The sequence below is a fragment of the Podarcis gaigeae genome (assembly GCF_964106915.1).
Source record: "Podarcis gaigeae genome assembly, chromosome: 3".
Lineage (NCBI taxonomy): Eukaryota > Metazoa > Chordata > Lepidosauria > Squamata > Lacertidae > Podarcis > Podarcis gaigeae.
Genome location: NC_139680.1, coordinates 13,220,511 through 13,248,500, shown reverse-complemented (window position 1 = coordinate 13,248,500; position 27,990 = coordinate 13,220,511). Strand labels below are relative to the sequence as shown.

The 27,990-nt window shown below is 42.5% G+C and overlaps 1 protein-coding gene and 2 long non-coding RNA genes across 5 annotated transcripts in view; 1 reads left to right on the top strand and 2 right to left on the bottom strand.

Moving 5' to 3' along the window:
- The window catches only part of PLCB1 (phospholipase C beta 1), a 460,081-nt gene that overhangs the window by 35,567 nt on the left and 396,524 nt on the right, over nucleotides 1-27,990 (bottom strand). For all 3 annotated transcript variants that reach the window (XM_083730042.1, XM_083730041.1, XM_083730043.1), the window contains 2 exons: nucleotides 27,468-27,525; nucleotides 25,342-25,428 (listed from right to left, as the gene is read on the bottom strand). In XM_083730042.1, coding sequence (XP_083586168.1) covers nucleotides 25,342-25,428; nucleotides 27,468-27,525 — 145 coding nt within the window. The remainder of the gene's footprint in view (nucleotides 1-25,341; nucleotides 25,429-27,467; nucleotides 27,526-27,990) is intronic.
- On the top strand, nucleotides 5-20,781 carry LOC310840746. The gene is made up of 3 exons (XR_014562082.1): nucleotides 5-414; nucleotides 17,269-17,434; nucleotides 18,410-20,781. It is a non-coding gene; the product is annotated as an uncharacterized lncRNA (long non-coding RNA).
- On the bottom strand, nucleotides 16,514-20,916 carry LOC310840851. The gene is made up of 2 exons (XR_014562207.1): nucleotides 20,819-20,916; nucleotides 16,514-20,768 (listed from the first exon to the last, which is right to left on the bottom strand). It is a non-coding gene; the product is annotated as an uncharacterized lncRNA (long non-coding RNA).

Genomic DNA, 27,990 nt, shown 5'->3' with positions numbered 1-27,990 from the left:
TTCTTTTCTGCAGGATCTTTGTCAAAACTGACACCTTGACACTGCCTGAGAATGGGACAACTTAAATTTGAGACAACGGAAGAACAAGAAAGAGAGTTTTAAAACACCCTGTCTGGTCTGGGATACAAGAACACTTGTATTTGTTGACAGTGTGGGCATGGCAGTCTCTCCCCAGCTTTAAGGGGACAGCACCAATGAAAGGGTATGCTGGGAAATTTCACTGTCCTTCAATGAAGTAGCATCAGAATGAGGTCATAATGGCCAGTCACTTTTCTTCAGATACAAAGCATCAGATTGAGGTCACAATGGCCAGAGTCTCTCCTTCAAGTGGGCAGCTTGGGAACACATTGGTCAGACAACTGGTGGATGCACAACTCTTCCTCTTTCATGGAGGCAGGTAGAAGCAAGAGTCTGGTGAGTACAGCCTCCTTCTTAAGAGCAGTGAGCACATACAGGATGCTGTAGGCACAGCCTCCGTCTCTGACTGAGGTGGACAGTAGCCATGGGTGCACAAAATGGCCACACTGAATTGAGCAGCAACATGTGGGCAGAGAAGCAGCAAGCAAAGAAGAGAGCTGACAAACACCTGGTATTTAACTCAGAGTAGGCTTGCTAAGGTGGGGCGTGGGTAGTGCTGTGGGTTAAACCACAGAGCCTAGGACTTGCTGATCAGAAGGTTGGCAGTTCGAATCCGCGCGACGGGGTGAGCTCCTGTTGCTCGGTCCCAGCTCCTGCCAACCTAGCAGTTCGAAAGCACATCAAAGTGCAAGTAGATAAATAGGTACTGCTCCGGCGGGAAGGTAAACGGCGTTTCCTTGCGCTGCTCTGGTTCGCCAGAAGTGGCTTAGTCATGCTGGCCGCATGACCTGGAAGCTGTGTGCCAGGTCCCTCGGCCAATAAAGCAAGATGAGCACCGCAACCCCAGAGTCAGCCACGACTGGATCTAATGGTCAGGGGTCCCTTTACCCTTTACCTTTACCTAGGCTTGCTAAGATGTATAAGACTGAATCAGTTAAGTGCTGGAGATGCAAAGAGATAGAAGGAATGTTCTTTCAGATGTGTTGGACTTGTAAAAGGGTAAAAGAGCCCTGGGAAATGATCCATAATGAATTGAAAAAAATGTTTAAAAGTACTTTCCAACACACACCCCTCCCAAGTCCTTTCTGTTGGGGATAATTCAGACTGAAATTCCCAGGTGTCAAAAAAGGTATTTATGTATGCCACTACTGCGGCCCATGTTTTGTTAAGCCAAAATTGGAAAGCGAGTGAGGTCACAACCAAAAAAGAATGGCAACTGAAGTTGACAGAATATGTGCAGCTTGCAGACTTAACATACAGAATAAGAGAACAAGAAGAATGTATGTTTAGAGAAGATTGGAAAATCTTTATTGAATATATGGGTAAGAACTGTGTACAGCTGAAAACGCCAGCAGCATTAATGTAAATTCAACAGTGTAATTAAGCTATGATGGATGTAATAATGGACTACTGAATGGTATAGTTTCTGTAAAATATGCAGGGATTTATGATATGTAAAATGAACCATGGAAAGAGAAAATGGGAAGTCATTGATATTTTAAGGATGTGAAAAGGAATACTTTAAATTGCAAAACAGAAAATTTAATTAAAATTATAAGCAAAAGGAGGAAGAGGAGGAGGAGGAGGAAAGCTGGCAAACAGATACTCCAGGTACTAAAATGGTCTATGATAGCAAGTACCCCAGTGTAATTTAAAGGCACAGAGACATTTCACAGTCATTTTTTTCTTTTCTTAAAAAAATAATTAAGGTATATGTACTTCTTTCCTTAAAAGCAAATGATTATATACAGTTTTGAGGATGTGGAAGAAATGGCTGACTTCTGTATGGAGCTCCACTTAAAGTCTGTCTGGTTTGCGAGTAGGGTGGCTAGTTGCAGATGATTACAGGTTCCCAACCCCATTAATGCATGTGTAGAAGAAAGAATTTCAGCAAGTATCACTTGCAGCGGGTATAGCTTGTCATGCAAATGATGCCTTGCCGAAATGCACTACTAAAAGTGCAGGAGGCCAGTCCTGTCTGCCACCTGGCCACCATCTTTACAGGTGCTCATATTGCTTGGCATTCTGACAGCCAGGCTACACACTTTAACTGCATAGTTTTCTCTTGAGCTCAGAGGTTTTTAAATTTCACACATGGCCAGTGTGGGGCTCTGATTCAGATCAGGACCCTAACATTGGGTTGCTGGTAAAGGGGCCTTAAGCTACACACCCCTCTGCAGTGGTCCCAATCCAGATTCCTGTCTTGCCTGCAATTTGCATCGCAAAAAAAGGGTCCCTTTCAATGGGGTCCAGGATGGGGCCACATCAGGGCCTGAGGGTTAAAAACCTAGCAAATATAATAGGTGCCTGATCCAAACTGGGGGCCCTTGCCCTTGTAAGTTGGGGGGGGGGGGAGGGAAGAAACAGGCGGAACTATGCAGCTAAGGTTACATGTGGTTTGGCAATAAATATTTCTGGCTTGCAAGTGCTCAGCTAGTTCCCCTAAGCAAGCACACATATACCAAGGTAGAGTCAGTACACACGATGTCCCCATGGAGGAGACACAATGCCCCTTCTCAAAAAGCTTATTAACAGGGGAAATTGTTTTTTTCCCCTTGTGTGAAAGCTACATAAAGCCTTGCACTGTCAAGAGAATAATCAGTAAGTCTCCAGAGTCAGAAAGCCATTTGAAATCGTCCCGAGAGATGTATCAGAACAGGATGAGGACAGCAGAGTTAATACGGTAGGAAAAAAGCAATGTATCTTTTGCAGGCAATATGTTGTGTGGTGAGGCCCCGTGACCACTCTGTACCCTATGGGGCAAATAACTAGACAATACACGGCATATTAGTATATTAGTTTGGGATCAAATAAGGCCACAACTTTATTGGTTACAGATGTGAAGGTTTGGCCATAAGCGTTGAGGTAAGCAACTGTATATGTCACACCCACCTGTCCACTGGGAGTCTTTCTAAAGGTGAAACCAGTGGGGGGGGGACAAACCCTATGACCTACATCAAATCGGGGCATCCCCTAGGCCGTCCCCGTTGGAGGAGTGGTATGGAGCTAGCCCCCATCTGGGCATTGGACAGGAGCTGCTACTCCCGGATCCTTTTAACAGGATACCCTTACCCGTGGTGGGGCAGGCAGAGGCTGCAAGCAACCAAGACTAGGCTTACCCAATGCCTGTGCACCTTGCAAAGTTGTGATGATTGCTATGAGGTATGCGAAAACCCAAATGGCAGTGCTAATTTGCCAGATGGGAAAAATTCCTGCCCAGTCCCTCAATCCAGAAAAACAAACCCCTGTGTTGCAAACTTGACACAACAAACAACACAAGCAACACGAAGACCAGTATACTAGATAGCACTGCAATGCTTATTGCATAATATACATAATTTAGTACAACAAAAACAAAATGTGTACACTTGTAAATTCTCTAATATATTTGAAATCAAATGAACACACGTCTGTCAATCTTTGAAAGTCCGTAGAAGTATAATAAGTCTATAGTTGAAACAAAGTAATGTAACATGGATATGGTCATATCCTTATGACCACTGCTCCTTGTGTGTTTTTCTAATCTATGGGTTGTGCTGAAGAAGAGTCCAGCGAAACAGTAAGATTATTCGGGATCACTGTCCTATGTTGTTATTCACTCACTACTTTGGCACCATGAACGCCTAAAAAGTGTTACCGCTTAGCCCACAGGATAGCATCTATTACTTTGTTTTAACTATAGGCTTATTATACTTCTACGGACTTTCAAAGATTGACAGACGTGTGTTCATTTGATTTCAAATATATTAGAGAATTTACAAGTGCACACATTTTGTTTTTTGTTGTTGTTGTACTAAATTATGTATATTATGCAATAAGAATTGCAGTGCTATCTAGTATACTGGTCTTCGTGTTGCTTGTGTTGTTTGTTGCAATCCCTCAATCGGGCGACCAACAATGTCCATAGCAAGGTTGTACCATCCGCAAATAACCTTAATCTGAGGGAGGGTGGGTGAGACAACCGGCACAGCATACAAGAGGCCAAAAGGCTCAGCAGGCCAGTTATTCAACCTTGCCCTGGGCACGGGATCATGCGCTGCTACGGGTCAGATGGTCCCACGCCCAGGGAATGCCCTCTGCAATAGGCCGGTTTCCAGAGGAGGCCTGGGGCCTGCCTGCAAAACCATGTGCCCAAAAAGGGCAAACAGACCTATCAAACCAAGACAAAGGCAGTTGTCATCACTGCAGATTTCATTCCATTCAGTAATGGAAACACTGTATTGAAGCATTTCATTTTGCTGAAGGTTTTTAAGCTTTTAGCGAAACAAAACAAAAATAAAGACACATGAAATAAACCATGAAATGCCAAAAGCATATCAATTTTATAGTGTGATGGTAGTTTGGTGATGATCACTGATGTATAACATCTCAGTGTATTTTATATTTCTATAAAAAGAACAATCATGGTCACGTACCGTAAGTTTTATGTATCCTCTTTATTACAAAAAACTGTCTTTTTAAAAACTTCTTGCCAGGGGCTATTAAAGAGGCTGTGATAATGTGAATTTAGGAGGTAATTAACTGCTGTATATGTAATTTTGAGCAATAGTTCCTTTTCGCCATGGGGTTTTGTGCTACTGGGGCTTCATACACACAATACCTTTAAAGAACGTTTGAAGCAAACATTTATTCCCTCAAAGAATTCCGGGCCCTGCAGTCTACCCCTCACAGAGTTGGAATTCCCATCAACTGGAATTCTTTGGAGGGAAAGAATGTGCTTTGAATGTGTTTATAAAAAATAGGGTGTAAACAGCTTCAATTTGCATTTTTCTCAGTGTCACTGCTAGTATTAAGGGATTCAACTGCTAGCTGGTTGAAGCAACCTTTCATACACTGAATGCTAGAGTCAGCAGAGCCAATAGGGGACTTTAGTCTGGTTGGAAGAGATAGCTATTGCTCATAGGGAAGGAATAGAGCATCATGCTCAATAGCTCACCATTTAGGCCTTTTCTTCCACACTAGGGCTTTCATGTGCACCTGGATTCCTGTTTCCCTGTGTGTATTTGCATGTTCAGACCCAGAGACACCCCCCCCCTTAAATAAAGATGCATTTGACTGAAATTTTAGTTTTGGTTTTTGGCAGAATTTAGCCACAACTTTATTGATTACAGAAAAGTGAGTGGTTGCATAGCCTCTGGTTCGACTAGTTCCCTGCACCCTTGCAGGTAGCACTGACCCAGCGCTCCAACATAGGTCAGCCAAGGGTGAACACCTGAGGCAAGTGAAAAGCCTGGGAACAGACTATGTTCACTCCCCAGATGCTTCCCTGGACTCAGGCACTGGCACAACCCCCTTTCAGGGGTTGACCAAACCATGTTGAGTCCCTGGATTCCTTTAACGGCATACCCTTCACATAGGGATGGCGAGACCGTTCTCCCATCCCTATCACATGAACCAGTGCCTATCTGCAACCTTACAAGTTATGAGGGTTTGCTACGCGGCAGGCGAAAACCAAATGGCAACAGCCAATCAGCCAAGTGGGAAAATTCCTGCCATGCCCCTGTCCCAACGACAGATGACACATGACGGCATAGCAAGGTCAATCGCAAAATGCCCTAAAAGTAGGGAGAGGTGGGCGGGTGTTCCGATGCACGAGCCAAAAGAGGAAGCTCTGGGACACGTGCATGGGTTTATATAGGTCTCTGGATCCGTTTACTCTGCACCCATTGGCCAGATTACACCCAGCAACGAGGGACCTACCAATTGGGTGTTGTGGCTATCCAGTAGACCCACCCATAACCAGGAGGTCAGTCTCCAGGTCTCACCGCAACACGTGCCCTCTTTTAGGGAGGACATGATTTGTGAGCACTTCCAGTTTGTACCTTCATAAATCTATCTCAATGTTTCCCATCCAACCAAGTGGCAAGTGCTTGATGGGATGTATTTGAGCTGTGGGATGTAGGCCCTTCCCCTCAATTAGTACCCACCATAATTTCTGGAAACATGAGGGCTGTTGTGCGCATGTACAGTGGTACCTCAGGTTACAAACACCTTGGGTTACAAACACTTTGGGTTACAGACTCCGCTAACCTGGAAGTAGTACCTTGGGTAAAGAACTTTACCTCAGGATGAGAACAGAAATCGTGTGGCGAAGGTGTGGCGGCAGCAGGAGGCCCCATTAGCTAAAGTGGTACCTCAGGTTAAGAATGGTTTCAGGTTAAGAACGGACCTCCGGAACGAATTAAGTTCATAACCAGAGGTATCACTCTAAGTGAATATTTGTGATATATCCCTTTTTTTCTAACACAAGTTACAGATTTGCACAAAATAGTATAGAATCATAGAACTGTAGAGATGAAGAGATCCCAAGGGTCATCCCATCCAATGCAGGAATGCAATAAAAATATCATTTGAAAAAAGTATGTCCAAACTAGGAAACCTGAAGTCCATTGCACAGATGTGCAGGTATATTTGTTTACCTGTACACGGGCGCCTTAAAAACAACCCCAAAACATGTTATTTTTTTTAAAAAAAATCATACTTTTTTGACATTATTTTGCACAAGAGAGTGGTCAAAAATGATAATAAAGTGTGGACCACTCTAAGCCAGGAAAGTATTTGGAGTCACTTGCATGAAGCTGCTGCTTCCTTTCCATGCATTTTCCTTTCCTGCCTGTTGTATCTACAACCTAAATTTCTATTTTTAATGCAGCAGGTGGCGCTGTGGGTTAAAGCCTCAGAGCCTAGGACTTGCCGATCGAAAGGTCGGCGGTTCGAATCCCTGCGGCGGGGTGCGCTCCCACTGCTCGGTCCCAGCGCCTGCCAACCTAGCAGTTCGAAAGCACCTCCGGGTGCAAGTAGATAAATAGGGACCGCTTACTAGCGGGAAGGTAAACGGCGTTTCCGTGTGCGGCTCTGGCTCGCCAGAGCAGCAATGTCACGCTGGCCACGTGACCCGGAAGTGTCTCCGGACAGCGCTGGCCCCTGGCCTCTTGAGTGAGATGGGCGCACAACCCCAGAGTCTGTCAAGACTGGCCCGTATGGGCAGGGGTACCTTTACCTTTACCTTTTACCTTTGTGCATGAGCAGTTCTGTGAAAAAGATCTGTCTAAAAAAATAAAAAAGTATTGCAAATGTGCCTTTAGCAGCAACTGGTGGGAAAAGATGGGCTGCATTCTTTCCTCTGATTTTTTTCAAAACAAGATGTCACTACATGTCAAAATCAAAACACAAAAACCCAACCTGCCCACTCAATGTGCTTCAGTATGTCCATAGTCAGATAGCATGTGGCTTTATACTGAATTTTCTTCTTGTATCTGATTATCTGTAGATAGGGAAGAATATTAATTATGGTGGGTAAAGTGAAGGCTGCCACTAGATGAGGATGTTGTGTGGACACCACAAAAATGAGAGGGTGACAGAGGTAGCTTCAAATCCGAATTCAACTCCAGTGTGAATGAGCCCTTAGATAATAATTTTCCAATATTGGATATCCCTTATAACAAGAGTCATTTGGGAGCTCAGAGTAATGAGGAAGGAACAGAGCATTCCCTTCTTCCAAGTACCAGACATTTACTCTCTTTCAAAATCTAAGAGATCAACCGTCAAATGCTGTAAGTTTCTATTATGTTTAATGTATGTAGAGTTTGGTGTCAGCGTTGCTTGTGTTGTTCACTTGTGTTCCTTTGGTGGTGAGAGAGGTTGGGGTTGGCTTAGGGTGTGATTGTTTGCTTGTGATTGGCTGTGGTGACGACCCCACCCCCATCCATCCTCCCTCTCCCCACCGCCCCTTTCTTTTTTCTTTCTGTTTTCTTCTCCCCCTAATGCCTCAACAAATGAAACGGATTTGTAAAAACGTTACATGGAAGAAGAAGAAGAAGAAGAAGAAGAAGAAGAAGAAGAAGAAGAAGAAGAAGAAGAAAAATACGAGGCACTACACTTCTGTAAAACAAGAAAATCCTTAATAAAAATATTTTTTAAAAAAATGCTGTAAGTTGACACACAGTGGGACATGCCAACTCTTAATGCCAAATGAAAGGTTTTTAATTGCCTTGTTTAGAAACAATGAAAAGCTTTCCAAGGCACATTCACTGCTCCTGGTCTCCTACTTGTTAAACCTCCCACTGGAACTGGAAGCAGAAAGCTTCACTACAAAACCCACAATGAAATGAGACTTTCTGCAAAAGATACATTCGCAACTTAAAGGGTTTCATCCACTGGTGTCCTTTGCGTTGATGGAAGGCTCTTTGAGCCAGTGGAGTTTTCCAAATACCCATCCTGTCTGCAGCCCCAGTATGAGAGATAATAAGCATGCCAGCCCTACATAGATTTGGCCAAGGTACCTTATGAAAAAAAGGGATGCGGGTGGCGCCTAGGGTTAAACCACAGAGCCTAGCACTTGCTGATCAGAAGGTCGGCGGTTCGAATCCCCGTGACAGGGTGAGCTCCTGTTGCTCAGTCCCTGCTCCTGCCAACCTAGCAGTTCAAAAGCACGTCAAAGTGCAAATAGATAAATAGGTACCGCTCCGGCGGGAAGGTAAACGGCGTTTCCGTGCACTGCTCTGGTTCGCCAGAAGTGACTTAGTCATGTTGGCCACATGACCCGGAAGCTGTACGTCAGCTCCTTCGGCCAATAAAGCGAGATGAGCGCCGCAACCCCAGAGTCAGTCATGACTGGACCTAATGAAATTAGCTTGACAGAAATAAGGGACAGGGTTTTCTTCATATCCTTCCTGATGCTATTCCCTAATCAGAGTTGTTCACCAATCTATTTTCCTCCTCCTCCAAAATGTGTTTTTTTAAAAATAGGCAGGTATTTGGAAACCCAAGCCAATGTTCTAATTGCTGCTATTCCATTCACTGCTATGCTGCTCTGACATTAGTTTTAAGAACTATGAAGTTTACATATCACAGCATTTCTTTGTGTATGGTTATGCTGTTGTTTTGCATTGCTGCTCTGAAGTACTGTTGCAATGTGGCTGTGCATTTCAGAATAAACGAGTGAAAGGAGAGATACAACATGCTAGTCTACCTTCCTGGTCATGTACAGCTTTCTTACCTTGGTCTATATTCATATTTTTTTTTTACTGCATTATACCCAACTCTCATCTTGTGATCCCCTCTGCTTTGGATTCCTTTAAATTGGTCTCCTGGGAACTGGATGGCTCTGCCTTCGATGTGGAATGAGTCCAAACAGCATTTGCTCCCTCCCAAATCCATGGCTTGTGTTTACGTTTGTGCATAACCCTCTCTTTGTGTGTGCAATATAAATAGAAAGCACCCACACCCACATCCTTGCAGAGAGCCTATATAAATTTATTTCCTTTCATAATCCCCTTCAATCAGACTTAGACTAGCTAAACAGAGAGGGGTTACCGAGGATACAGGTAACCATATGACTCACTGGCAAGGCTTCAGCTATTAATCTTTAGGAGACACAAAATGAAAGCAATTGCTGTTTTACTGTAATGGATTAGAGCCTACGCCACAAATCGCAAAGAGATAGTTTGTGGAAAGCAGTCAGTCATATACCAACTGCTTAGTGGACTTACTCTCTTACGAGCTATGTTATCAGTCACTAAGGAATTCACAATGATTTTCAGTTTTTGCCCAAGATGCATTAGCCAGGCAGCTCATCACTTTTTCGACAGCAGCCTCAAAGTGACAGGATATGCATTGGCAACATTCTGTGCTGTAACGTAAGATGCTCCATTATTCTTTTACATAGGACTTTCCATTATGGGAAAGAAATAGCGGTATATCATCATGAAATATGGTAGGCAAATTAGTAATCAGCACAACAAAGGAGAACATTCCCCTCACAGATGCAATTCTCAGAGCGGCTTAGCAGTCAATCCCTTTTCCCAGGTAACTCTGGGAATTGTTGCTCTGTGATGGGGGAAAGCAATATTATTATTATTATTATTATTATTATTATTATTCATACCCTTTCCACCGGGATGAGTTGGCCCAGTACAACTCTCAGCACCTTTAACAAACTAGTTCCCAGGATACTGTTCCAAAATCAGGTGCCTGCCCCTCTCTCTGCTGAGCAGTAGCAAGAGCCCATGGGGTCCCAGGCACCCACACAGGGTCTGTGTCCCTTTGGAGAAAGGAAGACACAGCGGAGACTGTTGTGCTTTAAGAAATATGGTTTATTCACCTATTTACACCTTCAGCCTTAATGGAGGGAATTCAAATCTTACGGCATCAACATTTCAAGAGGTAGAAGCAGAAGCAGCCTGCAGCCAGCCCCCTCCCAAGATGGATCTCAGCTCTTCTTGTCCCTTCTCCTTCCCTTGAAAACTCTCTTTTCCTGTCCCCTTAAACACAAACCCTATTACCTTGGTGACGTCTCACTCTCCAGGCTAAATAATTCCTCTCCCTAATGGCCAATCAACACCTTTTGTCATGTTAATAGGTTTGTTCATTAAGCCAGTCAAACAATAGATTTATGTCTGTTTTAAAGTAGTATTAGGTAAAGGTAAAAGGACCCCTGACCATTAGGTCCAGTTGTGGCCGACACACGGAAACGGCGCTTACCTTCCCGCCGGAGTGGTACCTATTTATCTACTTGCACTTTTGACATGCTTTCGAACTGCTAGGTTGGCAGGAGCAGGGACCGAGCAACAGGAGCTCACCCCGTCACGGGGATTCAAACCACCGACCTTTAAATGTACACTACAAGTTGGGCCTGAGATAAAATCCCTTCATGTTAAAAGCCAGCATATCAAGCAGAGTTGGGTCCAGGTATAGTAGAAGAAGAGGAGGAGGAGGAGGAGGAGTTTGGATTTGATATCCCGCTTTATCACTACCCGAAGGAGTCTCAAAGCAGCTAACATTCTCCTTTCCCTTCCTCCCCCACAACAGACACTCTGTGAGGTGAGTGGGGCTGAGAGACTTCAAAGAAGCGTGACTAGCCCAAGGTCACCCAACAGCTGCATGTGGAGGAGCGGGGAAGCGAACCCGGTTCACCAGATTACAAATCTACTGCTCTTAACCACTACACCACACTGGCTAGAGTGGAGTAGAGACCTTCAGCAAGACACCCTCCGCAGACCAACCAACATCACCTCCTCACTGTCCTTATCACGACTTGCTCCTCTCTTTATTTCCATCATTTGCTACCACCATTTTGGCTACCAGGAAAAAAAACCACAAGCATAAAGGCAGTGACATTGACTGTTCTGCCTTTACACTGCCATTGTTTCCTGGGTGAGTGCACAAGGCGGGTCAACAAGCTGAAGAGGAAGTATAGGTCATAAGAAGAGGTACAGAGGACTCTTGTCGGAGGGGCCCCTTAATAGATGCCCAAACACGAATGCCGACCTATTAAACAATTTTGGCATGAAATATATGAAGAAATCAAAAAGATGTTTAAAGTATCTTTCAGTAAAAAACCAGAGGCATTCCTTTTAGGTATAATCACAAACGATATTCCTGACAATCATAGGAAAATATTCCTTTATGCAACAACAGCTGCCAGGATGCTTATAGCAAAAAATTGGAAAGGGGGGAAAATTCCATCAATGAAAGAATGGCAAATTAAATTTTGTGAATATATAAATCTGGCAAGACTCACAGCATTCATAAGGGGACAACCGGACCAGAAATTATTAAAAGAATGGGGATGTGCTAAAGAGTACTGTATATGAAAAAAACATTGTTCTGGAGTAAGCATATCGGTATGTAATGAATGATGCTTTCAGAGTTAAAGAAAAAGAAAAATGGTGTAAAAAGTATAAAGACAGAAGTAATCTACATTAGATACAACAATTTAGAAAGAGTAAATTTTTTGAGGTCTTAGAACAAAGGAAGGAAGTCAATATGTGTATATGTATGTAATGAGTAGATTAGAATGAAGATATGGTTTTATTTGTAGATGTGTGCTTTTTTGCTTTTTGTGTTCTGTTTTTCTTTCTTGTTTGTATAGTTTTATTTTGGATTCAATGTTTGTAATTTTGCATTTAAAATAAAATTTATTTTTTAAAAAATATAGATGCCCAAACACGCCAACCCTTGATGTTCCCCAACCCCAACATCAAGGATAATGGTAAAAATAATAATAATATGTAGCTCTCCTTAATGCAGTCAAGCAAATAACTAGGTCGTGTTCCTAGGCGGAGCAAGGAGAGCACACAAGTAGCAAGAACAAACATTTAGACAGTCATTTTCACTGGTTGCCCAAAACATGTTTAGCAGAATTAAGCAAGTAACGTTGACTATGTAGGAAACAAGGCCACACCAAAAGCCCGGCATCCAACACACAACATGCTGCACTTTCATGCAGGCACCAAGCTGGCATCTTCAGACATGAAAAGAGCCTGGCAAAATGATTAGTGCCACGTGGCCCTAGACCATCGCAGCATACAATGAAGGATTATTTAAACCATAATTAGCAATTTCCTGTAACAGCTTGAGATCCCTAGCCCACTGTGCAGAAAGTTCCCAAGCCCTCCTGCTGCAACTCAAACTGTTTGTACGTGCTCATCTTCTGCCTGCAGTTGCCAAACACTGAAGTGAGTCACACACATGCACACACAACTTATATAAACCCCACTGTGCCCTTTTCTTAATTAATCACTACAAGGCCTAAGCAGTTTACCTCTAGGCCACAACAGGTCACCAAGTATTGATTTTCAGAGCAAGATTGCTCATAAAATCCAAAGCTCAAGAAGCAGAGGTTTATTGTGATTGATAAGTGTAAACTGTTTAATCATTATTTTCTGATATTTAATTTTACTGCTTACTATTTTATTCTAACGGATTATTGAATTTTGTTTTATTTGGTGTAAGATGTTTATTTTAAAGTTATTGTGACTGTTTTGTATTGGATCAGACTGTTCTTACATGTATGAGCTCTGCTGTTTTTTGTTGTTGTTTTTGCTTCTTCAGCTTGTAAAGCACCTTATAAACCATAGTAATATAAAAAACCAGTATACAAATTAAAAGTGAAATGAAAAGAAAATGAAATATCAAAGTTTAAATGGCAATGTCACCCCATGGCAGAAACAAGGCTTTTTAACATTAGTGTCCCGAGCAACTTTTTAAAAAACAAAACAAAACTATGGTTGGGAATAATCAGTATGTTTAGAATCCTATATAGAAGATTTTCCGCCATAGAGTAGGACCACCCTAGAAACACATTATGTCAGCTGCATAAAAATTCTACACCCACTTTAAGAGAACTTGAAACAAAGCTGACGTATTTTTAAAGAATAATTGCAGTCATTGGGCATGGGGGATTGTCTTAAGGTGCATACTTTGTTGTTGTTGTCGTTTAGTCGTTTAGTCGAGTCCGACTATTCGTGACCCCATGGACACCAGGGGTGCACACCTCCCGCAGTTTGGTCAAACTCATGCTGGTAGCTTCGAGAACACTGCCCAAGCATCTCATCCTCTGTCATCCCCTTCTCCTTGTGCCCTCCATCTTTCCCAACATCAGGGTCTTTTCCAGGGAGTCTTCTCTTCTCATGAGGTGGCCACGGTATTGGAGCCTCAGCTCCTTCCAGTGAGCACTCAGGGCTGATTTCCTTCAGAATGGAGAGGTTTGATCTTCTTGCAGTCCATGGGACTCTCAAGGGTCTCCTCCAGCACCATAATTCAAAAGCACCAATTCTTCGGCAATCAGCCTTCTTTATGGTCCAGCTCTCACTTCCATACATCACTACTGGGAAAACCATAGCTTTTACTACACGGACCTTTGTTGGCAAGGTGCTGTCTCTACTTTTTAAGATCCTGTCTAGGTGCATACTGCATATCTATAAAAATGCACCTTAAGACACCCTCCCTCCCATAGATGAGTGCATGTTTTGTTTAGACATGTCTCTGCTCTGTTTTAAGTTTGCTGGGTGTAGAATCTTTATGTAGCTGACAAAATCAGCAGCTTCCAAGCATCCATTCTAAAATAAACACCATGTAATGGCTAGGCCATCAAATGGAAATGCAGAAATCCCTCAGGTACTCATGCATGCATAGGTACCAAGAGAGGAGAGGAATTTAATTGTCATTCTGAGTATCACTTCGGATTGTGACATGCATCTTTCGCGACCTGTTTGTCATTGAGATAAGAATGTGTTGCGGTCCTGGAACAAAGATAAAGTGAAAAGAATGTGGCAAGGAAATAAATCTAAACCAAGCAACAACCACAGTCACAACTTGTAACTTATGAAAACCCTGCTTTCATTTACAAGATGGGAAAGATGCAATTCTATGTTTGTACTTGTGCCTATCTGGAATAAGGCCATCTAAATTAAAGTTGTTCTTCAATTGCTATAAACACACAAACACACAGCCAAAGAATCCTTCAGTTTCCTTTCTCTCACTCTATACTGAAATATATTGCCTCATCCTCATTACGTTTTCCAGTTTCTGGAACACACGTGGATATGCACAAATAGGCTATATGAATATAGAAATAAAACAATAGCACTAGATCTGAGCTGGAACTGAGGGAGATTCTTGTCCTGAAATCAATAGATATGTTCAGATGCACTGATCCAGTTACCTTCAGAAGAGAATGTGCTAAATTAAACTAAACACAGTTATATTTTTAAGATTTTTAGGGGGGGGTTAATATAAAAAAGATGAGGTTAAGAAATGGAAGTGTGAAAACATCGGTTTAATTTTCAGGCCTCAAAAACACATTAGACTTTCCACACTGGGATACCTTTCCTACAAGAAAAGGCCAATGCAATTGGTTTTGTGCCCTTTTGGTTTAGAGAAATGACAACAGTGTGGGTGGATAGGAGCATGCCAGAGATTTATAAAGGTCACTATTGGTGTGGAAAAACATGAGACAGGCATTTTTTCACCTTCTCTTACTTATAACATGAGACTTCAGTGTCCCTTGATTAAACTGCCTGAAGGTACATTCCTGACTAGGGCCAGCCACGAGGCAGATTGAAGCAGCCATCTCAGGTAGTGGAATCCAAGTGGAACATCCAAGAGCATAACAAAAAAAATTCCTTCCAGTAGCACCTTAAAGACCAACTAAGTCAGTTCTTGGTATGAGCTTTCGTGTGCATGCACACTTCTTCAGATCCAAGAGCATGTTCCTGTTAGCATTTCATTCCTCCGTTGCTGGATGTGTGATTGTTGCATCACATGTTAGTGTTTACTTTCTAGACTTGGAAAGTGTGAGAACGGAAGTTAGTCTAATCTCTCTTCCGCTGTACTGTACTTTTGTACTTCTTTACTCCCTCTTGGAGAAGAAGTGAGAGGACACCATGATTACTTCGTCCTGTATACATTGCTTAATAAATACTTAGAATGCACACTCTCATGTTCCACGATCGTTTTCGCTATACTCTGCTGAGTGAGCATGTCTTTTTATATGTGTTGCTGGTGTACACCGGGACTGATTTGTGAATGTCCTGGGCTGCGCTTCATCAGGGAGATGCCTGGAGATGTCTGTCTCATTCCGGGGGCTCTGTGTGCCCCCCAGGCATGTTCCGACATCCCTTTCCCCCACCAATGGAAAAACAAGAAGTGGCTGCAGTGGCTTCTGGGTTATGGCAAGATCTTGTGAGAGTCCTGTGAGATGGTGAGGGGCTCTTGCAAGATCTTGCCAGAACCTGGAAGCCACAGCCGCATGACCCAGTAAGTGAGGTTTTGGCATGGGCTTCGAAGGGGCAGGCAGTGTGTAGCAGGCAGTAAACATGCAGGCTGGAACCTTCCCATTTTGCCTCAGGTGATGAAATGGGATGGACCACCCCTGTTCATGATGGGCCAAAAGAAGTACTGCTTCACAAAATGAGTAATAAACTTATGGAACCACCTGTAGTGTTGGCCAGTGCCTTTGATGGCTTAAAAATGGTTAGATGTACAAAGGATAGGTCCATCAATGGCTGCTTCACTTCCATGCTCAGAGGCGGTGCATCTCTGAATACTGTTGTCGTGGTTCTTTTCCAGGAAGGATTTCACTGGGATGAAGGAAAGGGTAAACAAAATGGTTGTGGGGATTTAGAGGGGGAAATGAGCAGGTATGGTTTTAGCACCACTTTTCCCCTGCAGATCTCACCGACTCTTTTGTGTTACAAGGCAATCCTGTGCTTGCTTCACAATACATTGGAACCTCAGTTTTCGAGAGTCTCAGAAACCAAACAATTTGGAACCCAAACACCAAAAATCGAACAGCTTCCAAGGCGCACTTTACATTTTCCCCCATTGACTTTCCGGCCAGCCTATTGATCCTTGGTTTTCAAACATTTCGGAAGTCGAACAGTTTTCGGAATGGATTATGTTTGAAAACCGAGGTTCCACTGTTTGTTGTTCCACCTGCAGCAACTTTCAAAAATGCCTTGTTTAAAAGGGAGCACTATCCGTGTTTCTAAAGTGGGCGCCAGAGTACACACATTCACACATTTCTGAACAGAATGATCCAAAGTATTTTTGTTCCTGTTCATACAAATAAATAAATCCATCCAAACACTCTAAAGTTCTTGCACAAGTGCTCCATACAATATCCCTGTAAAGTATGCACTAATTTCTCCTATTTTGAATATGGGGAATCGAATGTAACTGTGTCAGAGGCCAAGATCAGAACTGCTACTTTAGGACTTCCCGAAAATTTGGACAGGCCTAGTGGCATTTTTCATTTGTTTCTTTGTGGACAGCAAAACCTCACTGCCATGTTATAATTAATTTTTAGAAGTCTATTCAATTTAAGAAGCACCTTGCCATGTGACATTGGGAGCTGGTGTTCAAGAATTGCAAGTCCAAAACCTAATTGAGCCCATGTCCCAGAAGCTGTCATCAAGTGCTTTGGATGCTGGAATAAATGTCAGTGGCTAAGTTTAGAAGCAAATCGGAATCTCTTAAATCTCAGCCCTACTACTATCTTCCAGATTTTATTGATTTCCTAACAGCCACATGCATCCATGCTTAGCCACCATTAAACAAGCATTAAAATCCATTTCCAAAGACTTATGTACACCACACAGCAGGCACTTTCTGAGCTTTAGACTGATAATCCTGTTAGCTGCAAGCCCAATCATTTCTTTTTTAAACGGATGAGATTATGCAAAGGAGAAAAAGGGGAAAGTATTTTGATCCAGCACAGGGAAGGAGAATTATGCCAACAAGCCTGAGGTCTAAAAAAAGATCAATATATTTTAAAGATTTCCCCTGACTTCTGGATTATTTGCTGTACATTATACTTGGCAATTATGAGATTTAATGAAAGGTTCATGTCAGAAATCATTCCTTTTCCCTGAAGCCAATGTTGTTGTTTTTCTTTTTCTTTTGCAGGGGGCAGGACTCATTAATTTGCTCTGAACCTGGGGGGGGGGGGGTGTATGTGTCGTCTGAAATTTTCATGACCTTTTCAGATACAGAACAAGCATGAATTATTGACAGCTACTGCAATTTATGTGTACATTTGAAACATCATGTATAAACCATGTTAAACTGCAAGGTATGACATTCCAAAACCACAAAGACACACCTCTGTATCTTTTGCTTTTGAATGATATGGTTAACACCTTTCCCCTTTTGTGCTAATCATTTTTTTCCCTATGTTGTTTTGGTTCTGTTGCCAATTACAGTATGTTACAAAACAGCAGCTTCTCATGCCTCTTCTGCTTTATGAGAAAACCCAAAGCTATTTTGTAGCATGATTTGTATCCTATTCTATTCTGAAAATCAAGAGGAATAAGTAATAGTTCTCTAATGGAACTGCAAGACCCAAAGTGGGATAGTTTTTTTGGCCTGTTCAGTTATGCACTTTGGAAAATTCTTGTACCAGCTGTAGGCCTCCAGGGCCTTGTTGAGAAACACCACCCACTGACAGATATCATGAGCAACTTACTCTGCACTGTTCAGATGAAACTCAGAAGTCCCTATAGACACAGGAGAACTAAAGTGAAACGGAGTCAAAACAGAGTCAAAACTGCAACAACATTTGAAGGGAACTTTTCCCATGACACATGGAATAAAAGGGGTCCATTTAGCATACTAGAAAGTGCTGGCAATCTTAACCCTACCCACCTGGGAGTAAGCCTCATTGAATTCTTTAAGATCTACATCAGAGTAGATGTGGTTAGGGTTGCTCTGTAAATAGGAATCAAAAAGTCCAACTCCCTCTAGGTTTGCTGGAGAAATGGGGGAGGAAATTGCTGCCATTTGCATTTTGCTTGCTGCAGTTTGCAATTTGCATACTGCATTTTGCCTGCATGCAATTTGCATTTTGCCGGCATGCAATTTTCATGTTCGTCTGGAGTTCAGGAACAGAAATCATGCAAGTGAATATGAGCAGTATTCACTACCATTGACTTTCGCCCCAGATATTATGCAAATAATTGTGTTATTTCTGCATTGTTTTTGACACTGCCCTTCCATTGAAATGCACTGAAATCAATTCCGTTATTAATTCCGTGATAAATTACCTTAGTTTCAACCATAGAGGACAGCAAGATGAGCAGCATATGTTTTAGCACAGGCTGAACTGCAGCGGAATAGAAACATGACTGATTGTGACATACACGGAATGAGGTGGGTACCACTGCCTCCTTACATCCACACACGCCTCTCAGAAGCAGGAATCCTACTTAATGCTATTATTGCCCCCTTACCCCACCTAGGGATGCCAATGGAAATACAGCTGAAAGTAGCACCTAGATATGCTGCTTATGTCTAATGATGGTGGCTAGCCATGATGGAAGCTATGCTCTGCTTCCATGGTCGGGGACAGTATGCTTTCTAAAGTTGTTTTAATTTGTTTTAAATATTGTGTTTCAATAGTGTAACCCACCTTAGAACCTTAGGGTGAAGGGCAGTTAAATAGTATTATTAATAATAATAAATACCAATTGCTGGAAACAGGAGGGGAGAGTGCTCTTGTACTCAGGTCTTGCTTGGACATTTCCCCTGGCAAAGGTTCCTGAAAACAGGATGAGGGACTACACGGCCATTGGCCTGATCCAGCCAGCTCTTTTAATTTTGCTCCATATGAAGCCTAGTAGTGGAATCCCATCACGGCTTCATATGATCAGCCCCCACTCTTACAATTAAACCATTGTTTGTAGCATTCAGGCTAAATCTTTGGGGTGATGGTTTGAACCCACTGTACTCTCTTGTCCATACTGGGGTGTCAGAAACAACTGATTACTGTCCTATTTAAAGCAACCATATATATGTATGTGTTTTTAATGTATTTTTCCATTTGCATGCCACTTCTCAACTGCACAGTAGCCAGGGTGGAGCACAACAAAGTTAAAGCAAAAAACGAAAATTCACGCTTTGCAACTACAGGTGATTCCAGCGGAATTATAGGTAAACAGGCTTGGAAGAGAAAGTCCAATGCCAGTCTCAGTACAGAAAGAAATTAAGGCTCGCTCTTGGAAACAGCAGGTGAGGTGAGAAATGTGTTCTTTGGCAGCACACCACAGACTGCAGCTCTGTATGTGAAGACCCCCGTCCTCTCTTCCCCATATTAAACAAGCTCCACTCCTTCAGTCTTCTTAGAAAGGATGTTCTCCAGACCTCTAAGCAATCCTGTTGCTTTGCTCTGGATTATTTCCAGCTTCCATGTGTCTTTTTTGAAGTCTGGAAATGACATAGTACTCACACAAAGCATCCCTAATGCCAGGGAAAGGGGTGGGGGAGAATTATTGCCTCTGTTTTACTCATAATGCTCCTTTCCATGGAGCCCAGTATGGCATTAGCACAGCAGTACATAGCTAATCAATCATCTTTTCTGCTAGGACCCCCCTCCCTTGCCCTGAAGCCATTTCCGCACTGCTATTTGCTAGGAAGACATATTCCAGCTAGTAATTATGCATTTGTTTTTACCCATCTCCAGAACACTGTATTTATGCTCATTAAATGTAACCCTTTTTATTTCTGCCAATTCCCCCCCAGTTTGTCAAGATAAATATTTATTTGTGGCCCTGTCACTGCAAAGCACTTTCAGCCTCTCTCGGTTTGGCGTTACTTGCAAATGTGAGTTCTGTACTTTCTATCCCCTTGTTAACGAGTATATTAAATAGCACTAGACCAAGATTTATATTTCCACAAGTGTTTGCTCTGTCACAGAGATGCAGAAGAATGTGTCCTCATACTCCTTCAGGCATCTATATAAGGAAACTGTCTCTTGGATTATTGAATTTCTAATATCTGCACAAGCAGGGAGGCAATTACAGTTAGAGGACACCTCTAGGCTGCTCGACAGGTACACTAAAAATAGGATAGTTGAAACAGCTGTTTGGACATCAAGAGGTGACAGGTGAAAGACATTTCAGATAAATAGCTCTAGGTTCCTGAACTGTATTTAGGTAATGCGTTTTCTGAGTAGACCAGATCATAGCAGGTACAAGAGCCTCAGAGATACCTTGAGTTGTTGCCAATCAAGCTCTGGGGGAATACATCTGAGTCAAACTATACATGTCAGAGTGTACCATGCGATTTCCCCTGAAAAGTAACAAGTGGAGGCTGTAATGAGTAGAGGAAAGGTGGATTAGGAGTTAAGAGTTTCCCCTCTCTCAAAATTGTCCTTTTAGGTGCTTTTACCCCACTGGGGAGAGATGGGGTCCTGCATATTTTGCCCAAGGGAAATGGGGAGAGAAGTATGTTGAAGCACGGGGGAAATAGTTAAGTCCTTTCTCTAATGCCATAATTCCAATTCAAAGCAGGGCACTCTGCAGCTGCATTGACCCTTTCAAGAAAAAGTTGGGACCCAGGATCCCAGATCTCCTGATGTGTTGTCCAGTTGTGCCCTAATCCTAACCAAAGGGCTAAAGCGAAACAGACTGCTAGAAGGATGCATATGAAAACAGACTGCTAGAAGGATGCATATGAAAACAGACTGCTAGAAGGCTGCATATGAATATATAGTTAGAACAGCAGCTGGAAAGAGGATGCAAATTCCCAGATGAAGGATGATTTTAATGGCATATAAGTGTACAAACTTTACAATGGATTGTCTTGGCAGGATGATGCACCTTAAAAGTCTTACAGAGCTATCCAGAATCCCCGGGAGGCGGCCGTAGGGCCAATAATAATAATAATAATAAATTTTTATTTATATCCCGCCCTCCCCAGCCGAAGCCAGGCTCAGGGCGGCTAACAACAATAAAACAGTACAAAAGTACAGCACAAACAACACTCTAAAATCATTCATTATAAGAAGAGTTTGGATTTGATATCCCGCTTTATCACTACCCGAAGGAGTCTCAAAGCGGCTAACATTCTCCTTTCCCTTCCTCCCCCTCAACAAACACTCTGTGAGGTGAGTGAGGCTGAGAGACTTCAAAGAAGTGTGACTGGCCCAAGGTTACCCAGCAGCTGCATGTGGAGGAGCGGGGATGCGAACCCGGTTCCCCAGATTACTAGACTACCGCTCTTAACCACTACACCACCTACCTCAATCCCTACCTCAATCACAGCTGTGCTGCTTGCACTGGCCAGGGTGGAAGGGATGGGGAGGAGTTAAAATTGCAGTTTCACTACAGCAGCTCCCAGGCAGGTGTAGCAATGAAGCCTGGGTAGGGTCTGTTGCCACCATGGGGTGGCAGCAGGGATGGCCCAGGATCCAGTGGTTTCTTTGCCAGCTTTGCAACACTCTATATTGGGGGGGGGGTTTCTGCAGGTGTGTTGAGGTCTTCTACATTGGTGGACCTCCCTTGCAACCTGGCCAGTCAGGAGTTTGGATTGCAACCTAATAAATGCATGAAATTTAAGTGCTCACATTTCAGATTGCATTACTGAATTGCATGCTATTTGGAACTGAAACAAAGAAGAGCCAAATAAATAATGTAGGTTACCATCTACCCATTCCATTGTTTCCATTGTTTTAATCTTATCACATCTCATACACAGAGCTTTGCAGAGAACAATTAGACATGAAGATTGCCTATGTAAATAACCCAGTGAAGAAGGTTTCCTAAAGTTCTACTGCACCCTGACATGTCTTTCTTAAGGAACCCGTGTAACATGTACTGAATGGGTGCTGGATAACGTACATTTCGTCACGTGATGCCAAGATGCTTAGTTGCAAAAATTGATGTCTGCTGTGACTTTGCTAAGGCACAAACAGTAAGTAGAGGATTTAATGTCTAAATACATCCATTAAATTCACAAAAACAGTAATTGGGAACCTATGATTCTATTATATAAATCCATCTCTCAGGACAAAACACCTTGCAAAATGTAACATCAAGTACTTTGGTTAAACATCTAGCTGAGAGATGGGCAAAACCTGTTGTTTTATTTCTGCTGCCCACTTGTCTGCCCCACAGTCTTGGAAATCCACAAAACCTCCACATAGTTTTCTGGGTACCTTGAACTCAGTTCAGAATGTTTGTCGAACCCAGTTGTTGTCCACTGCTTTTCATAGGCTAGGTGGTCCCAATTTTAAACCACCAGCAGACTTGCACAAGAGTTTGTACATGCAGTTCCTGCTGGTATCCCCCCACCCACTGATAGAAAATAAACCTAAAGCTGGGTTCAAGATAATTGTCTGCATTTGCAAAATGGTTGTGAACTAGTTGGGTATGGCAAAGCATGACTTAGGGTGAACACACAGGAGTGTGGGTTCCCAAAGATGGGATTGCGACCACTGTGTCCCTCCCCAGTGGTCTTGCTGTTGCAGTACCTTAGTTACTGCCAGTGCTTTTTTTCTTTAAAAAATGTTTAGGGGTACTCTCATTTTGACTCAAGAAAATCACCATTTTATAGTTCAAATCAGAAAAAATAAATACAGTAAATGCACAAAAGTACAAAGATTCACAAATTGTTTAGGGGTATGTGTCCCCCTGTGTCCCCCCAGAAAAAAAGGACTGGTTACTGCTCATGGTTTTTCTGGAGCAAGGATGGAAAGATTTGTCAATTTCAGTTCTCTCAGTTTATCATTTCTGCCATTTTAAATTTAGTTCTCCACATTACTCCACAGAAATTTGTGTGTGTGTGTTTTAAAAAAATCTTCACGAAAAATTCTTCAGCAATTTAGTGTGAATTTCTCTTAATGAACTCATTTTTGCCAGTGGTTTTGACTAATGTGTACATCTTTGCAAGCAACTGCTCATAATGTAATGCTATCTTCACGAACGCATTCATCTTTATGCACACTCCCCCCAACATATGTATTTTTTGTAAACAGAGATCGGTTGGAGGGCTGCATAGCAAAATTCAGATGAGTGCGAATTTCAAAGGCTCGCTGTACTTTGGCTTTCGCATTGTTTCAAATGGCAAAAAATTTGAAAGATTTGGCTTCAGATGAGAACTGGATCAAGTTTCTTCTCTATACCTCATCTAAAGCAAGACAAAACACAAATCCTGGTCTAGACAACTTGCTAATTCAGATCATGGCTTTGTTCACAGTAGCACCACAGGAGGACCAGGAGAAAACCATTTTTTGCCACCATCCCTTCTCCAGGAACCCACACATTTGTGGTAAGCTGTTTATTTGTTTATTAATACCCCCTGACAGGAATTCCAGGCAGCCTACAGATAAAAGAGTTTGACTTAGCAGGATGTGTGAACCAGAAAAATATCCTCCATGGAATTGGAGCAACTGGATTACTGTGCCATTAGAAATAACAAGCAAAAACTGTTTTTGATCTACCACTTAAAATTATATTCTGCTCATCAGAAGCTCCATGAAATAACAGGTACCTATAATTTCCCACTGTGGGTGGCGCTGTGCTCTAAACCACAGAGCCCAGGGCTTGCCGATCAGAAGGTCAGCAGTTTGAATCCTCATGACAGGGTGAGCTCCCGTTACTCGGTCCCTGCTCCTGCCAACCTAGCAGTTTGAAAGCATGTCAAGTGGAAGTAGATAAATAGGTACCCCTCCGGCGGGAAGGTAAACGGCATTTCCGTGCGCTGCTCCGGTTCGCCAGAAGTAGCTTGGTCATGCTGGCCACATGACCCGGAAGCTGTCTGCAGACAAACACTGGCTACCTTGGACTATAAAATGAGATGAGTGTCGCAACCCCAGAGTCATCTGTGACTGGACCTAATGGTCAGGGGTACCTTTACCTTTATAATTTCCCTGTGTCAAACGAACCAGTCAAAGGTTGGCACCTATTTTAACATGTGAAGAGACTATATAGTCTAAACCTTTTAAAAAGCTGTTTATTGATTTACTCTTCAAAAATCATAACGTAAAATGCCATGAATTAATTTCCTGCAAGTTAACAGCTGCCAGAAAAAGCTACATGAAATAATGAAAACAATGCTGTTAACCAGTCCTGTCTATGGGGAAGGGAGAAACAAAACAACACAAATGCACAGTTACGTCACAGTGTCTGAGATGGAGAATAGATGCAATGCACAAAACATGTCATTGCCGGCGTCGAGAGGGGTAGCCATGCTACAGTCTGTTGCAGCCATAAGGCTCTCTGATGCTATATTCCATATCTGTGAGAGATTTTTGCAGGATGCCAAACTCTTTACTTTGCTCAGATAACAAAATAATAGGATTTCTGCATGCTTCAAAAACCAACCCCTTATTCCTGAATAGAAAAAGTTGAGATTTTGCATTGCTTAAAAAAATTCCAGGTGCATTGCACCCTCTGCTGGTGAAGGATATTCTTTACACTGAACGACATGCAACAAGATTAAATAACATACTGCATTTACTCAAATCCAATGCTCACTCTTTTTTTGGTCAAAGTACGTTGCGAAAATTAAGGTGCGCATTAGATTTGATGGCACATTTACATTCGCCAGCAAATACTTTTTTGGGTTTCAAGGTTCTGAAAATTGAGGTGTGCATTAGATTTGATGGTGCATTAAAGGTAAAGGGTAAAGGGACCCCAGACCATTAGGTCCAGTCGTGACCGACTCTGGGGTTGCAGCGCTCATCTTGCTTTATTGGCCAAGGAAGCCGGCGTACAGCTTCCGGGTCATGTGGCCAGCATGACTTAAGCTGCTTCTGCCGAACCAGAGCAGCGCACGGAAATGCCGTTTACCTTCCCGCCGGAGCGGTACCTATTTATCTACTTGCACTTTGAAGTGCTTTCGAACTGCTAGGTTGGCAGGAGCAGGGACCAGGCAACGGAAGCTCACCCCGTTGCGGGGATTCGAACCGCCGACCTTCTGATCGGCAAGTCCTAGGCTCTGTGGTTTAACCCACAGCACCACCAAAAAATACAGTATTTTTGTAGGATACCATTCCCCCCCCCCCAAATGCACACTCATTTGTGCATTAACATTTCCTATATTTTTTCTTTCCATGTGATGAAGCATTGCACATATTTCTCTGATATTTCTTTCATTAGCATTCATAATTAGAGGCCTAGTCGAGTATCAGCCTGACACCAGGCTCATTGTCCGTAAGCAAAAAAATATATAAATAAAAAAATGGTGCTCAAATCTCCTTACCTTGGGCTTTTCATCCAGTATTTGCTGACGAATTTCCTTGTGCTTCTCCACAAGTCTTTCCTGCCTTTTACTTTGAGCGTCTTCTAGCTGGAATAAAGCAGGCAAACAATTTATTTCATTCAAACATGTGTATTACATTCTTCAGTTCTATACTGAAGTAGTTCTGTCCAGGATAAAACAGTATAACATAAGCATTCTTAGTAGAATATTTGATTTGTTTTTCAACAAAACAATGCTTATTGATATATTATGTATACTTGGAGATTTAATTTAAAACCTTACATTTCCCCCCCCCCCAAGAAATGTGCAGTTTAAAACACACTTAAGAATGCTAGAAGAAACAGCTGAAGTTTATAGGTAGTTGATAGTAGCATTTAATCATGCCATCATCCAGCACCAAAAAATTAGACAGCTTTGCACAGTTAAGGATGAAACCAGGACTAATTTTATTTCTTAGCAAAGAATAACAAGTAGAAAGAAATAAGAAATAAAATAAGAAAGAAATGAGAAATAAAAAGGAATGCCAACAAATCAACACATTTTCTTTGGGTTATTTTTTTTAATAACTAAAAACACATGTTCTATAGGACATTGTTGTGTACGTCCAACTTCCACATATGCTGCAATGCAATTTTTGACATCAGCTTCTGAATCAATTGGCATGCATGCCATACTCACTTGAACAGGAATTTCTGTTCATTGGCCCTAGCATGGTTGCTCTCTCCCTGTTACCTATTGATCATCTGCCACTCAATAGTCAATTTCAAACCTTCATGCATTTCACAAGAATGGGAGAGAGACTCTGGCTAAAGCTTTATTCACTAAGCCTCTAAAACTGCAGCACAAACCTAGAAAGGCTACTTTTTCTGAAGAAAAGCAGCTTCGGGAGGGCTTTATGAGTGATGCAAGAAAGCATCTGATAGGGAGCATTCAACTCTATCTCTGACAGTCATTTCTGATCTTCCTGTAATTTCACTGCCCCTTCTCCTGCCCCAGTGAGTTGAAACACCAGCAAACCCACCCGTGGAATCTCACCAGAGGACAAGTCTCTGGGAAGGATCTGGAGCAGTGGAGAAAGGCATAAATACCTGCTCGCTACCCACTACTGCTCTGCTCAAAGCGGATCCCTCTCAATGGCACTTTTGTTCACAAAAAGCAGCCATCAGCTCTGTGGTACATGCACGTGTGTATAATGCGTAATGGCCAACTTGTAAAGCCTCAGCTATAGCTCCTCAACATGCCCATGTTGATCCAAAGTCAAGCATCCATCCTGCTGGGTCTGGGACTGCCTGTTTCACCATTCTTGGTGAGGAAGTGATGGCTTTTGCATCAGTTTTTAGCTGGGAAACTGACCCCCAATTCTTGGAAATATCTTCTCTCCGGCTGAAATTGATGCAAACAGTGTCATGCTGTTCTTTCCAGCAGAAATGGATGCTCTTTGGCTACCTCCGCTGTCTCCCTTGCCATCGGGAAAGTCACTAGGTCATTGGGGAGCCGGGGAAGGGAGGAAGGTAGCACCAGGTGTGTGATTTCAAGGTGCAGCAGGCCATGCTCCCAGCCTGCTCATGACATACTATGAGAAGTGCCAAACTTGACTTTTGTCTACCTCCATGGAATCAAACCAGGTCATTTGCCATCATGAGCCCTTACATTCAATTTCCCATGACAACATTTTGCAATGTACTGTAAATGCTGGAAGGGGACTCTGCTCAGATTTCTTAGAACAGCTTTGAGACATTACCTTACCTGCAGGAAGAGGATTTTTAAAATTCTCCACACTTTCTGTTCCTCTGCAACATCAGATCTGAAACACAGCTGATAAACTTTACAACATTCCTTCACATTTCAGATGTGATATTGTCATGGGGAAACACTTGACTCCTGCACAGCAAGATAATATTCAAAGTGGCTCTTGGTAATTCTACAGAAGATGGCAAACCAAGTTTACTAAAAATGTAGCATTGCAAGGAATCATAAATGCAAGATATCTCTTTTCAAACGACAAACATCGGTTTCATTGTTCTAGCATTATTACTCTGTGTAAACCAATATAAGTACCGGAATGTTATCTTCATGCCATATGCAAATACAGAAAGTTTTGATGAACTTGTATGCAGCGGACTCACCCTTTTAATGTATTGCACCACCTCCTGAATATATGATCGAATCATTTCTGTCTTCTCCCTGGGAGCAAGATTAAAAACTACTGATTCCATGTCATTAATTTTTAACTGGCATTATTAATGCATAATTTGCTAGCTTCTGCCACAAAGATCCTTCTCACAAATTCTTTGTACATTACTTTAACTAAATAAGGGAAAATAAAAACCAGACAACCCAGAAGCCACACATTATGTTCTGCATTAGAAGTGGTTTGACCAGAGACCACAAGTGGACCACACAAACCTTGTGAATAGAAAGGTCATATCGGTTCTTAATGTGTGAGGAAAGAAATCGCAGGCGTGTCTCAGAAACGTTTCAGCACCATGGACAGGGAAACCCATAGCCCTCTTGAACTATAGCTCCCACCATCCCTGACCTTTGACCTTGCTGGCTGAGACTGGAGTCCAATAACTGCACCTACAGACAGTTGGGTTCCCCACCACTGTATTACACCAAGCAACTCTTCTTGAACCCATTATCTCTCTC